Here is a 16,534-nt window from a genome sequence, read left to right on the forward strand (position 1 = left end):
TACCACTCAGGAATTTAAAGCTTTCTAGAGAGTCTAGCTTACCTACACTTAACTAGAAGGGGTTTAGACATCAAAAGAACCTTTGGGAAAAAAAAAAAAAAAAAAAGAACCTTTGAACCAGATTTTAGATCAATCCAATTCATCAAGCTAAGAATCTCCTATTGTCTTCATCTTATTTTTGAGTACTCATTCCAAAAATGACAGTCCTTATAAATTGCGCCAGTTCTTACTAAGCCTTGATGAGACAAAAATTTAACTCTTCCTAGTATATTTATAAACATTTAACTATTGCGTTAGATGTTTTAACCAAATGATATAGTCCAAAGACATCATTCTTAGTTAATATTTACCAAAATTTGTTTTAAAGAAAAGCAATATGTTAACATTTAAGACTGAAGGGCTAAGAATATACATACTGTACTTGATACAGTTTGTTTATGTAATATTCTCACAGATACGATCTTGTGAAGATGACTGGGGTACAGCACAATAGCAAATTATATTGAAGTCAAAAATAAGTATTCTTCCTATAGTAAAATACCCTAATACTCAAAGCAACAGTAGCATATGGAAAGAACATTAGGAGTTAATTATTTAAAAGAAGAAACTATTAAATTCATAAACCTTGGCTATGTGGTAAAGGCAAGGGTTAAAGGAAACGTTTAACTTATAAGTATGAAATAAATGAATCTGTACCTCCAACAAATGCATCTCCTGCTCCGTTGGTATCAACAATTTCTTTCTGGTCTTGATCCAAGACAGCAAAAGCGGTGACTTCACTTTCTGCAAGTAGAGCCAAAGAAAGGCAGACTGACTTTTCTTTGTAACACTCAATACACAAACTCACCTAGTAAAGTTCGAAACTCTTTCATCATTCATCATTCAGAGAGAGAGGCAACATGAGTTCCATATTCTGTACACGAGTACTTGGGAACCAAGGTGCAATTTCATCTGTAAACAATGCTTTTTATGGGTAATTTTCAGCATACACATACTGTATGTGTTTTGTTAAGAGTTATACCTACGTCGATCACATATTTTGGGAATGACTATAAACCACAGCAGTACCTTTTTGGACAGTACAAATACTTGAACAGAAACTACAATGAAAGAAAATATTTTTAAGGACTGGATCCTGGATCTCTAATAAAGCTTCAAACTTGACTGCATTCTTGGCAGTGAAATCTTGGATAGAGTTAAAGAGCTGTAAATTTAAAATATATAAATAACGAGTCTTGGGTGTTTCTCTACAGAAAATCACAATGGCATAATAAAAATATAACTACTATTCTGTTATAATTCTTCATGCCAATGTTAAGAATTGCTGATTTTAGTTGGCTTATACAAATAACTGAATCTGGTTACTTTTTACAAGGAGTCGCTATTTCCTTTAAACTATCTGTCAACTAGCAAAAGGAAAAGCTAGGTAGAACAAAAGGGACAGTGCAATGGTTCTTGTCTTATAGTAGTCTGGACTAGGGCTTGATTGTTTTGACTATAAAGTAACCTAATACAGAACTTTAAACTTGGCACATGACAGTGGAATGGAGTTATTTGTGATGAAATTTGGCCCAGAGGACATCTGAAAAGATTGGACAGTAGTTTTTATTGGTGGCCAGAATTTCTGAAATCACAAATTTGCATCACTTATGGGGAGAGATGTGGCCAAAGACTTGTGAACTTCAATCTCCTCTAAGATCAAGAGAGAGGGAAAAGGAGATATTGATCACCTCAGGGTCTCAATAAAGAATATAAGAATCTCAAAAGGCATTTCTGTCTGTGGTCTGTTACCTGGTACTAATGGATACTTTCTTTTTTTAAAAAATATTTTATTTATTTATTCATGAGAGACACACACAGAGAGAGAGAGAGAGAGAGAGAGAGAGACAGAGACAGAGACAGAGGTAGAGACATAGGCAGAGGGAGAAGCAGGCTCCATGCAGGGAGCCCGATGTGGGACTTGATCCTGGGACTCCAGGATCACGCCCTGGGTCAAAGGCAGATGCTCAACTGCTGAGGTACCCAGCATCCCTAATGGATACTTTCAAGAAGAGATAAATACAGATATGATAATGAAAATAAAATCCTACTGGAAAGATTGATATTCAAGAAGAGGATTCTTCATTTAGTGATCCCTTTTGACCATATGACTGCAGATGCTGAGAAGCATCTATTTAAACCCTTTAAGTAACTAGCTTTCCACATTTTGTAACACCAGGACCTACATGGTAGTTAGCAAGATTTTGATTAATTGAAAGTTAAGGCATAAATATCTAGGATTAAATTTTCTAAGGAGTATGCAGTATATACTGCTACACAGGTAAAAAAAAAAAAAAGTAACTAGACTTTACTAGAAATAATTCGGGGGGGAATCCCTGGGTGGCGCAGTGGTTTAGCGCCTGCCTTCAGCCCAGGGTGTGATCCTGGAGACCCGGGATCGAGTCCCACGTCGGGCTCCCTGCATGGAGCCTGCTTCTCCCTCTGTCTGTGTCTCTGCCTCTTTCTCTCTCTATTTATTAAAAAAAGAAATAATTCGGAAAGGGCTACCATCTGATTTAGGAAAAAGGACTATACCATAAATATTTATAAAGAAATCTGATTTTATTACTTCCAAGTATAAGTCATAATATAAAGTAGGAACAAACAGCCACTAGATTAGTAAAATGAGCTAAATTAATGATGCCATTACATTATGTAATAATAAAAGAGGTCTACAAAACACTTCAGGTAATGTAAGTGTTAATAGAAGAATTAACTATTGGATTGTAGATTTGAAAAATAATTACATATAAATGGTAAGTAAGCCATAATTAGATATAATTCCTTGAATTCTTTGAAAAAGTCATGGATTTTTGGTTGGATAAATCTTTATTTATGAATAGAACCTAATTCAAAATGGATGAGATTACCTGGAACTTTGCTCTTAAGAATCAGGACTTCTTGGTCTAAACTACTAAAAAAAAATTTTTTTTTTAACTACTAAAAATTCTAAATGAATGGTTTTCTGGATATATGTGTATATCTTTGAGATGTTTTATCCTTAGATGACATAGAAGTTCAATTTCTTGAAACACAAAGAATTATTTTTCACCTTTTCTGCTTATTGATGCAAATAAATATATAAGAATACTAAGACTGTAAAAGAGCTGTCATGAATTGGAATGGATATAGTCTAGTCTCTATTACCTTCTGTATCTAGCTCTTATGTTATGAAAGCTCCTTTCAAAATACCCTGAAAATTTGCAAGATCCTGAAATGTGTTGAATTACTGAAGAAGGATTTAACAACATTCAATAATATTTAGGTTCAATTATATTGTTGGGACATTCTGATAATTTTTTGAAATGAAATGATCTGTTAGTTTACAGAGCTATTAAAAAACCCCCAACACACACACACACACACACACACACACACACACACACACACACACAAAAACCCAACACGGGACACCTGGGTGGCTTGGTGGTTTAGCACCTGCCATCGGCCCAGGGTGTGATCCTGGAGTCCCGGGATCGAGTCCCATATACTCCCTGCGTGGAGCCTGCTTCTCCCTCTGCCTATGTCTCTGCCTCTCTCTCTCTCTCTGTGTCTCTTATGAATAAATAAAAAAAATACTTTAAAGATAAATAAATAAAAATCCCCAACACATCAAGCACCTATGTGGCTCAGTTGGTTAAGTGTCTGACTCTTGATTTTGGCTCAGGGCATGATCTCATGGTTGTGAGATCCAGCCCCACATCCTCGAGCTCTGTACTCAGCATAGAATCTGCTTGAGATTCTTTCCCTCTGCCTCTCTCCCCATGCACTCTCTCTCTCTCTCAAATAAATAAATACATCTAAAAAAATCTCACATAACTAACTAGACAGCATTTACCAGCATGACCTATTCCATAGCCTTCTAGACCATGTGTTGTATTAACATATGAAATACCTCACTAAATCTTAAGATACACTTATAGGCATGAACATTATTCAGCCAATGAGGCCCAGGACACTTTCATGACTCACTTAGGTGTGAAATGGGCCTGAAGTAGCAATAATAGCTTTGTCTTAGTTCTAGAAAAATGACACTGTTAGCTCTGATCAAGTGCTTCTAAATAAGAGCTTAAGATACATTAGAGCCTTTTATTCCCATGACTTATTTACTCCATAAGTGGAAGCCTGTATGTCCTACTCTGCTTCACCCATTTTGTTCATCCCTCTATCTCCCTCTCCTCTGGCAACCATCAGCTTGTTCTCTATATTTTTAAGTCTGATTCTGCTTTTTGATACATTTGTTTCATTTTTTAGATTCGACATATAAGTGAAACCATATGACATTTCTCTTTCTTGGTAGGACTTAATTTCACATAGCACAAAACCCTCTAGATCTACCTATGTTGTTGCAGATGACAAGACCTCATTCTTTTTATGGCTTCATAATATTCCCCCCTCTCTCTGTGTCTCTCATGAATAAAAAAAATATATATATATATTTTCCACATCTTCTGTATCCATTCATCTATCCATGGACACTTGGGTTGTTTTCACATCTTGGCTATTGTAAATATAGTCCATGGTACTGGAATAGTGTTTATGATGACAGATTGTAGCTACATTTGTGGCAAGCATAGCATAATGTATAGGGCTATGGAATTACTCTGTTGTACACTTGAAACCGATGTAACACTGAGTGTCAACTATAGTCAGATAAAAAGCTTTTAAAAAGTAGTAAGTGTGGGTAGCCCGGGTGGCTCAGCGGTTTAGCACCGCCTTCGGCCCAGGGCATGATCCTGGAGACCTGGGATCGAGTCCCATGTCCAGGATCGAGTCCTGCATGGAGCCTGCTTCTCCCTCTGCCTGTGTCTCTGCCTCTCTCTCTCTGTGTCTCTCATGAATAAATAACTAAAATCTTAAAAAAAATAAACATAAAAAGTAGTAAATGTATGATATGTGGAAGAATATTGCTAATTATACATGGAATTACTAATAAAAAGAATTAGTGACTTTTAAAATAGCTTATGATCTTTTTTGTTGTTAAAATATTTTATTATTAAGTAATCTCTATACCCACTGTGGGGCCTGAACTCACAACCCCAAGATCAAGAGCTACACGCTATACTAAGCCAGCCAAGAACCCGAAATAATTTTTTGTATCTTAAAAAAAAAAAAAAGGTTAAGTCAGAGCCATTGTTTCTCAAATCTTTCCAAACATTTTGTAAAGTGAGAAGGAAAAGGACTGGTAATAATTATTATTCCTATTTTTCAGATTTCTATAAAACTACAGGATCATGAGCTTCCTTAAGCAGACAGGAAACAAAAAAGGATACTTCAGTTGATAACAGATTTATTTGGTATCATTTATTAGCTATCTGTCTAGAATCAAAACATCCTCACATGTCTATAATGCTAAGTCAATTATAGTAGAAATAGTAAGTTCATGCAATATTTACCTGAAAAAATGATAAAATTCAGTTGCTCAATGCCAAACTACTAGATTAAATGCTTCTGTAGCCCTACTGCTACTAAATTTAACTACGTATTTTAGCATTGTATATATATAACCCAATGATAATTAACATCCTTAGAAAATTTTGTTCAAGATATTTTAAAATGCCATGTTTTGTCCCTTCTTTTGGTCACTTTTTTATGTCACCTTTAAATTGTAGGAAAGATATAACTGTTGGAAGATAGATAGCAGGATGAGGTGTTTACAATCTCAAGGTAGACAGGTGTTTTCAATTGCAAGCAGCTGTTTCAACCTCTGCCACTGCCTCTGACTGAACATCACCAGGCATGGGAAAGATTGAAAAGTGATGGCAAAATCTTCACCACAAAGTGAAAAATATGACTAGGTAAAAATCAGAATTCTTGAAATTCTTAACAGTGGCTCCTCTACCATGGCCATTCCTTTTAATGATGTAATTTCCACAGTATTAATGTTTTTGTTTGCTTGTTTTTTTTTTTTTAAGATTTTATTTATTTATTCATAGACACACAGAGAGAGAGAGGCAGACACACAGACAGAGGGAGAAGCAGGCTCCATGCAGGGAGCCCGACGAGGGACTCGATCCCGGGTCTCCAGGGTCACACCCCAGGCTGCAGGCGGCGCCAAGCCACTGCGTGCGCCACGGGGGCTGCCCTGTTTGCTTGTTTTTTTATTAACCTTTTATTTGAACATAATTTTAAACTAATAGGAAAATTTGATGAAAAATACAGAGAACTCCCATATAATGTTTATCCAGATTTACCAGGTTTTTAAAAAAGATTTTTATTTATTTATTTCTTAGAGAGAGAGAGAGAGAGAGAGAGACAGAGACACAGGCAGAGGGAGAAGCAGGCTCCATGCAGGGAGCTGGATGTGGGACTTGATCCTGGGTCTCCAGTATCAGGCCCTGGGCTGAAGGTGTCACTTAAACCGCTGAGCTACCCAGGCTGCCCAGATTACCAGTTTTTAACATTTTGCCACAATGCTTAATTAATCTTTTCATATATATGTACATATTATTATTTATTGTTTTAAGCTATTTGAGCATGAATTGCTTATATCATGCCTTTACTTAATATTCAGTATGTATCTCTAAGAATAAGGATATTCTTTTAAGTAACCACAATACAGTTGATAAATTTAAAAGCTTAATATTGTTATTTTATATAATCTATATTCCATATTTCAATTTTGTTAATTGTCCTGTATTTTACAGCAGTTTTTTCCCCATCCACTACAGGATTCAGTCCAGAATTACACAGTGCTTTTTAGTTACGTTTTTTTTTTCTTTTTAAGATTTTAAAAATTTATTCATGAGAGATACAGAGAGAGAGAGGCAGAGACACAGGCAGAGGGAGAAGCAGGCTCCATGCAGGGAGCCTGAAGTGGGACTCGATCCCAGGTCTCCAGGATCAGGCCCTGGGCTAGAGGCGGCGTTAAACTGCTGAGCCACCTGGGCTGCCCATTATGTTTGTTTTTAATTTAACCTTTTAAATAGGTAGTGCAAAAAAAAAAAAAAAAAAAAAAAAAAAAAGGTAGTGCATACACAGAGTTAAAAAATACAAATTTATTAAAAGGTATCCTATAAAAAAATTTTCTCACCTCTTATCTCCTATTCATCCAGTTTCTAATCCTATTGCTTTCCAATCTGGTTATCACTGCTATTGTTTTTCTGTAAATCCTTCCAGAATTTCTCTATGCACATTCAAGCAAACACATTCTTATTTTTTTCATTTTTAAAAAAGATTTTATTGATTTGAGAGACAGAGAGAGAGAGAGAGACAAAGGGAAGGAGAGAGAATCTGAAGCAGGCTCCATGCTGAGAGCAGAGCTGGATGCGGGGCTCAATTCCACAACTGCAAGATCATGACCTGAGCTGAAACCAAGAGTTGGAGGCTTAATGAGCCACCCACGCACCTCTTCTTTCTTATTCTTTTTAAAAGATTTTATTTATTTATTCATGAGAGACACAGAGAGAGGCAGAGACAGGCAGACGAAGAAGTTCCCCAAAGGGAGCCTGATGTGGGACTCAATCCCAGGACCCCGGGATCACAACCTGAGCCAAAGGCAGATGCTCAATTACTGAGCCACCTAGGTGCCTCCTTTCTTATTTTTTTTTTTTTAAAGATTTTATTTATTTACTCATGAGAGACAGAGAGAGAGAGAGAGAGAGAGAGAGGCAGAGACACAGGCAGAGGGAGAAACAGGCTCCATGCAAGAAGCCTGATGCAGAACCTGATCTCAGGTCTCCAGGATCACACCCTGGGCTGAAGGTGGCATCAAACCGCTGAGCCACCCGGGCTGCCCTCCCTTCTTAAACAAAAAAGTACCCATCTTTGTGGGTGGCTCTGGACCATGTTTTTTCACTTGGAAATCTTTCTTTGTTGGTAAGTAGACAATGTCTGCATTTTTATTGCTGCATAATAGTCCACTGTATGGATATACTTAAATAAATTAAAGCAGTCTTTTATTGATGGACTTTTAGGTTGTTTTCAGTCTTCTGCTATTATACACAATGTTGCAAAGCACTAATGCTTTTATTTTAAGTAGACCCTAAATTTAATTATTTGGCTTTATTTAAAAGCCAAAGTCAATAATTTCATTCCGACTTTTTATAGGGAACTGACATAAGAAAACTAAATTGTTATACCAAGAGCATGAAATATGCCTGTGTCAAAGAATAAGAAAAAAGTGAGAATCCAGGAAATGCTTTTCTTTTCATTAGGATATACATACCAGGATATGAGCAAAGACACCCTGCTCAGCCTGCCCTAATAAACAGGGTAATGAAACAGATGACAAATTCTACTAATAATAGAGATTTATAGAACAATCCTAATTAACAAGGACTTTTGGGGAATGAAGAGCTCTGGGTTAATTTAATTTTCTGGTTAACTAAAGAAAAAGCAGAAAGTCTTTTTAGTTAGAAATCTTTCTAAATGTATTAATATAATAATATACCATGACATCCCTGCTTTAATTAGTTTAGTTTATTGAACTGAATGAAAATTTTCTTTGATAATAGAGAATCCTAGAGCACATGTTAATGTCATTATTCTGAACATCAATTCTTATTGTAGCTCCAAAGGTGTAAGTGCTTTCATGAAAGGCAGGATAAATGGAATGGTTGGAGGAACACTGGATTAGGACTCAAAAGACCCATGGTTTTAGTCTGGTTTTGGTTCAGCTACTTTATTCAATAAATGCTTATTAAGAGCTTATCATATGTCAGGCACCCAGACTGGGAATACAGATGTGAATAGGACACACAAAACCCCTGCTCTCATGGGACCTACATTTTAGTGAGGACAGACAGTATACAAGTAACAAACAATGAGAAAGATAATTTGAGATAATAAATGCCACAAATAAAATAAAACAGGATTATATGATAAAATATGACTGGAGGGGCAAATTAATTTAGATGGTTGCTACTTCTTTACTGAGGAGGTGATGTTTGAATTGAGATTTCAATAGCAAGAAAGAGCTAGCCTTGTGAAGATCCAGGTGCAGAATATTCAAGAGCAGAGGCTCTGGGCTAGCAACAAGCTATGTGAACTAACCCTTTTTAAGTTTAGGAAGGCTACTATCACTAGAGTGTAGTGAGTGTGTAGAGATCAAGAGTGTGTGGGTGTTGGTAGAATTTCATCCTATATAGAATGGGAAACCATTGGAAGGTTTTTAATTTTTTTTAAGATTTAAACATCTTATTTATTTATTTATTTATTTATTTATTTATTTATTTTTTATTTCTTTATTTAAAAGATTTTATTTATTTATTTATGAGAGACAGAGAGAGGCAGAGACACAGGCAGAGGGAGAAGCAGGCTCCATGCAGGGAGCCCGACGTGGGACTCGATCCCCAATCTCCAGGATCATGCCCTGGGCCAAAGGCAGGCGCCAAATTGCTGAGCCACCCGGGCTGCCCTAAAAATTTATTTTAGAGAAAGGAGCATGCATGTGGGAGCGAGGCTGGTGTGGGGGTAGGGGTGAGCAGGGGCTGAGGGAGAGAGTAATAAAGTCTTAAGCAGACTCAGTGCTGAGTATGGAGTCTGATGTGGGGCTTGATATCAGGACCCTGAGATCACCATCTGAACCAAAACCAAGAGTCGAGGCTTACCTGACTATACCACCCAGGTGTCCCCACTGTAAGATTTTTAAAGTTTCTTTTTTTTTTTTTTAATTTTTATTTATTTATGATAGTCACACAGAGAGAGAGAGAGAGGCAGAGATACAGGTAGAGGGAGAAGCAGGCTCCATGCACCGGGAGCCTGACGTGGGATTCGATCCCGAGTCTCCAGGATCGCGCCCTGGGCCAAAGGCAGGCGCCAAACCACTGCGCCACCCAGGGATCCCTCCACTGTAAGATTTTAAGCAGGGGAGTGACATAGTCCCATCTTTGATTTAAAAACGGCAGCCTTCTATAGAATGGACAGAATAGTGGGGGTTGGGAGTAGAGTCAATGATGCTACTTTTCAAGACCTTGCACAAATAACCACAATTTTATTATACTTAGAAGATGGAGAAGAGTGCCTGGGTGGCTCAGTCAGGTAAGTGTTCGACTCTTGATTTTGGCTCAGGTCATGATCTAAGGGTCATGGGATTTAGCCCCACGTTGGGCTCTGTGCTCAGTAGGGAGTCTACCTCTGTCTCCCTCCCTCATTGTGCATGTGCTCTCTCTCCTAAAACAAGGAAAAAAAAAAAAAAGAAAAATGAGGATAATACTTGCTCTAGCTATTTTCTGTGATTCTTATATGGATTAAGTATTAATGTTATGAAAGTACCCTTTCAAATATAAAGCCCTATACAATTTTTAAAAATTCTTAAATATGGTTTATTACTTTTCTCCATTTCTGATGGATCTCTCTATAGGGATTATAGAGAATGCAAAGGGCTATGGTTTTCACCTCCTCTTATGTGTTTGTATGTATAAATGTAATATATATTGGTATATACTGATAAACAATTTTATAAGGTGTTTTTAGGAGCTTATTTTCTTCAATCAGGTAACAAGTATTTGTTGAACACTTGCCATGAGCTCCTTATATCCTTCTAGATGCTTTGGGGGAGATTTAGGGAAATATTAAGACATGATTTATCTTCTGAAATAACTTATAATCTATACTGAAAGAAATCTAGCACATGTGAAAGAATTTGTGAAGTATCATACAATGTAATATTTATTATAACTGCAACAGGATTTCAAAGGAAAGAAACAATGTGAATTTAATTAACTGGAGATGGTTTCATGGAGAAGACTGAACTTAAGCTAGGAAGATATGGATAGTGAAGAGGAGAGGAAATAAAAAAATATATATATATATATTCCAGGAGGTACAGAGAAAGAAATAAGCTTAGGTAAGGAAAGAAATAATGCAAGATGGGTAGGGTCCAGCCATCTCTAGGAAGACAAATTTTTGGATTTAATTCATCAAACAATGGGATACAATTGCAGTTTGTGAGCTAGCAAAGTGACACTCAAGTGCTTACTGTGCACTAACACTACAGCAAGTGCTTTATATACTTCATATCATGTATTTCCCACGGCAATCCCACAAGTTGACCTGACTTTATAAGTGAAGACACTGAGGCTCATAGAGGTTGTCAACTGCTCAGGGTCTTGGAGCAAAGTACTTTGGGATCAAAGAGAGAGAGAGAGACAGAGACAGAGAGAGAAAATAAAATGGGATTCCAAAGTGACCATTTGAGCTATCATTTTTTTCTGAAAAAAAGGTGAGCATGGGAAAAAAGCAAGATTTTGATTAAGCAGTATATAGCATTTAACTGACATTTAAATCCCCTCCCCCTCCTTAAAAGATTTTATTTATTTATTCATGAGAGACACAGAGAGACAGGCAGAGACACAGGCAGAGGGAGAAGTCAGCTCCATGCAGGGAGCCTGATGCGGGACTCAATCCTGGAACCCTGGGATCATGCCCTGAGACAAAGCAGATGCTTGACTGCCGAGCCACCCAGGCATCCCTTAAATTCCCTTTCTAAGTTGGGTACTAATAACTAAATTTGACCAAATTAAGTAGATAAATACTCCACAGAGAATAGAGGCAGTATAATACTGTATTAAAAATATAAATCAGACTGCTCGGGTTCATATTCCCAATTAGTAGTAAATTCCCATATACTAGCTCATAACCAAGCCAAACTCTCTATGCCTCAATTTTCTCATGTACAAAACAGGGACATTAACACTAATTATCTCATAGCATTTCTGTGAGGCTAAATCACTTAACACATATAAGGCATTTAGAGCAAAAGTTGGCACAAAGTAATCATTTAATGAATAAATGAACAAGAATTATTAATCTTAAAATAAGACTTTTGGGTATGGGAGATTGAGATCACACTTGAAATTGCTGCTACTGAAGGCATGGTTGTTTTTTTTTTTTTTTTTAAATTTTATTTATTTATGATAGGCACACAGTGAGAGAGAGAGAGAGGCAGAGACACAGGCAGAGGGAGAAGCAGGCTCCATGCACCAGGAGCCCGACGTGGGACTCGATCCCAGGTCTCCAGGATCACCCTGGGCCAAAGGCAGGCGCCAAACCGCTGCGCCACCCAGGGATCCCCTGAAGGCATGGTTTTGATATGGAGCACTATGATCATTGTTTGCAGTAAAGCCTCTCAGTTTGTTCATGTTTTCTTTGAATTTTCTACAAATGTTTCAAGTAAACGTCAGTTAAAATCTTCAGTGCTGAATATGGACAGGTAACGAGTAGAAGAGTATTTGCTTTGAATATGAAAATAGTTTTCCATAGAAAAGTGACTGAAGGGGTGACTGGGTGGCTTAGTTGGTTAAGCATCCGACTCTTGGTTTCAGCCCAGGTCATGATCTCATGGGTCGTGAGATCAAACCCTGCATTGGGCTCCTGCACTCAGCAGGGATTCTGCTTGAAGATTCTCTCTCTCTCTGCTCCTCTCCCCACTCATGTGTGTGTGTACACACATTCTCTCAATAAATAAATAAATCTTTAAAAAAATCGTAAGAAAGGTGACCAAGAAAATAATGATAAATGGAATTACTGCCTTAAAACCGTATTTCCCCCTTTTTTGGTGTCTTCCTTCCTTCCTTCCTTCCTTCCGTCCTTCCTTCCTTCCTTCCTTCCTTTCCTTCCTTCCAAGATTTCTGATACCTTTAATAGGTTCATTATATGAAGTCTATCTCTTTAACCTTAAAGCAGTTCATTTCAACCTGTTCTCTCTTTGCTTTTTTCTATGCACTTGCTCCATTCTCAGGTTTATAAAAACTGGCTTCCTCTGTGGCTTAGCTCATAGGTCACTGGCCATCTATAGATTGCCTAACCTTGTTGAGGTTCTTAACCCTGATTTATTCAGCTATGCCCAAGGAAGCAGCTAGGGTTCATGGCACAAACCTTGGCTACTTAGGTAAGAAGGGCTACAGGAAAGGCAATTTGTCTGATGATCTCTAGCACCCAAAGCTATCCTTTGCACATTATAGGTACTCAGGAAACATTTGTTGAATGAACAGACTAGTTTTTCATGAATACAAATCTCATCATGTTATTCTCCTGTTAAAAGCCCTTTGATGGTTCTCTATTGAAGTCTTATCTCTTATCTTATCTTAACCTTATCTCTTGCCATTTCCCGAGCTGTGATTTTGTCTCTCTCATACTCATAATTTTTCAAACATGTCATGTTTTTTTTTTTTTAATACCTATATCATACCAGCTTTACTGCTCAAATCATCCTTCCCTATTAGTTCCAAATCCCAGATAAGGTTGTCTTCTTGGATGCAGTCCCTGACTTCTCAGGGTCTTGCTTAGAAGCAGAGATGACTGCTTCCTCTTTTATGCCATCATTTATAACTTTTACATATCTCTGAGAACGGATTTATCATATTTATAGTTTTACTTATTCATATGAATTTTTTCTACTAAACTACGAACTCCTTGTAGGTAGGAATCATAACTTAACCAAGTCCCGGTACACAGTAGGTGCTCAATAAACACTTTTTACTGAATGATTATTTCTGCAAGATTTTAACTTCCTTAAGACTAGTTTCTTTCTCATGTAGTAGAGTATGAGCTCAATATATATTTTCTTAATGATTCTGAATAAATGATACCTAATTATAACATGCTTCTCTAGGTTAGATAAGTAAACCAAGTAAACTAAAGGTTCTAGTTGTCCATGATCCTGTCTTTTTTAGAGTTATTAGGATTTAATCATGTATTCTAAATGCTTGTATGAAAGGAAATCATATGAATACTTGAAAATCAGAAGGTAATATGCTATTTCAATAGTGAATAAATTCAATGTTGCCTAATTTGTTCTAAAAACCTTTCCAGATCTAACTGTGCTGAAGACATCCTGGAGAAATCATAAAAATATATGAATGGTACATTCAAGCAAGTTGTTTTCCATCATTCACAAATGAAGACACTTTTATTTTTTAAAGATTTTATTTATTTATTCATGACACACACACACAGAGGCAGAGACACAGGCAGAGAGAGAAGCAGGCCCATGCAGGGAGCCTGACATGGGACTAGATCTCAGGTCTCCATGATCATGCCCTGGGCCAAAGGCGGCACTAAACTGCCGATCCATCCGGGCTGCCCCTGAAGACACTTTTATGATTCAATAAACCTAGGTTCAGATCTTGTTTAAGGACAGAAGATTCTAATAATAGGGACTTGGAGTTAACACTTAGGTTAAGGATCAAATGAGGGTAATCAAATGGATCATAGTGACAAGGGTGGGATTCACCTCATAAAGATACCATATAAGTCCAACCAACATCTATATGTATGTGATTCTTCCTTATACAGAAATTGTAGGCTGTTAAAACTAGAACAGGAATAGGCATTTGTTACATAATTTGAACCAAGGCGTCATGGTTATGAAAAACACTGAGTGAACAAACAGCAACAGCTTTCTTAAATTTTTTGTGTATGGTTTAGTCCTAATCACTGCAGTAGGAAGATATAAGACATTACTGATATTCTTTTTTTTTTTTTTAATCTTTTTTTTTTTAATTATTTATTTTTGATAGTCATACAGAGAGAGAGAGAGAGAGAGGCAGAGACACAGGCAGAGGGAGAAGCAGGCTCCATGCACCGGGAGCCCGACGTGGGACTCGATCCCGGGTCTCCAGGATCGCGCCCTGGGCCAAAGGCAGGCGCCAAACCGCTGCGCCACCCAGGGATCCCCATTACTGATATTCTAAATGTACCCCTTCTTAATGTCATGTATTTCCTTCTGAGTACAATAGTAAAGATTTTCAAAATGATATGCACATGCAAAGTTGTGCTCTGTTATTAAAGGAAAAGCTACTGATGGACTTCCCATCAGTAAGATTTCTGTTTGAATTGTTGGCGGTGGCAATCACAAATGTTTATGAAGTTTACAAAGTAAAAACTGCATCAAGTATGAGGGAACCAGTGTCTCTCTCTCTCTCTCTCTCTCTCTCTCTCTTTCTTTTATGGATTAGAAGAAATCTTAGAGCAAGAAAGCAATGCTGAAATATCACTGATGTTTTAGTGCAATCTGGTTTGTAGGCATGGTAATGTTTCAAGGGGATGTCACAGATTTATGCTGAAAGAAAAATATTTTTAGAATATTCTATACTTTACAATAAAGTTAAAAGTTCCCTAAAGTATGGGGTCATTTTCAGTGGGTGCTCTGACAAACATGGATAAAAGTTATGAGTACTATCTTTTGTCCAATAAACTAAATTGGAATCGTAGATAACTTGACTACTTGCAGTATAGCGATAAATACCAGTAAACAACCATTTTACCCAATTTAAACAGAATACTTTTCTTTATTGAGTCATTTTCCAATCTCTCTTGCACTTAAAAGTAGATTAAAATGTGTAAATGTATGGTTAATTACCTGTTAAAAAAACCCTCTCAAGTACCATATTTTACAATGCTTTTAAAAGTTGGTTGTACTTCTCATCATTCCTTATGAATGGAAGTTGCAGCATTAGATTTTTAAAAAGTTGCAGGAATAGTCTAAGGATCATACTCATGTCTCTTTGGAGATTAAGAAGAATGGCATAACATTATTTAAAAAAATGATAAAGAAAAAACAAACAAACAAAAATGATAAAGAACCCATGTCAAAGCAGGCTGGTGTTTGTCATCCAAATACTGTGCCAATTACTGCAATTCCTCTTAGAATTGGTCCTACTAATGATCCTTAGCTGGTGCTCCTGTTTCCCTCTCCAAGGCATCATTTTAAATGTCATCTCAAGTCACCAAATAATTCTCACCCTCAGAGAGAAGAGAAGCCATTAGGTGTCAAGTCTTTATACTTTGCTAGTTATTTTGAACTACTCACAGTTTTTCCATCAAACAATATTAAGAATCAGTATCTTTGTTTCTCAGACTGGAAGAAGATGGTAGACAATTCAATTTAGTAACACCACATCATATAGCTATTATATCACATAGCTATTTATACTCTAGTCTATGTAAATGGCATCTGCTAGATTTGGCCTATTCATAGATGACAATACTATTTATACTTCCTTAGTTGACCCAGAAACAATATACAAATTGGTCAGGCTACAGAAGTCAGTGTAGCAAGGCTGGTGTCTTAACTGTGTAGTATGTGAAGCTTTAATGTTGGTTATATCTGGACAGAAGAAATTTGTGCTGTATTAGTTAATTCTTTGAAAAGACAAAGTCCTGTACTCCCAAAGACGTAAAAGAAGCAACAACAGCCTTACAGGTCAGATTCTCATTTGTTCATCCTTTTTTTCTTTTTCTTTGAGGGAGGTAGGGAGGAAAGGAGGGAGGTAGAGACAGAGGAAAAGAGAGAAAGAGCATGTAAGCATGAACAGGGATGGAGGGGCAGAGGGAGAGGGAGAGAGAGAATCTCAAGCAGGCTCCATACCCAGTGTGGAGCCTGATGTGGGGCTTGGCTCTATCTCACAACCCTGAGATCATGACCTGAGAGTCAGATGCTTCACCGACTAAGCCACTTAGGTGCACCATTTGTTCATCAAATAGATAATACCTCATTTTAAATAATATTTAGGTAAATGTTCTATGTCAGCTATAATATATAATGAAAGTA

General features: G+C 37.1%; 1 protein-coding gene across 11 annotated transcripts in view; it reads right to left on the reverse strand.

Annotated features, from left to right (window-relative positions):
* Positions 1–16,534, reverse strand: part of ADK (adenosine kinase) — a 498,050-nt gene that overhangs the window by 36,125 nt on the left and 445,391 nt on the right. For all 11 annotated transcript variants that reach the window (XM_041748691.1, XM_041748694.1, XM_041748697.1 and 8 more), the window contains one exon: positions 697–783. In XM_041748691.1, coding sequence (XP_041604625.1) covers positions 697–783 — 87 coding nt within the window. The remainder of the gene's footprint in view (positions 1–696; positions 784–16,534) is intronic.

The sequence above is a fragment of the Vulpes lagopus genome, chromosome 3 (assembly GCF_018345385.1).
Source record: "Vulpes lagopus strain Blue_001 chromosome 3, ASM1834538v1, whole genome shotgun sequence".
Classification (NCBI taxonomy): Eukaryota; Metazoa; Chordata; class Mammalia; order Carnivora; family Canidae; genus Vulpes; species Vulpes lagopus.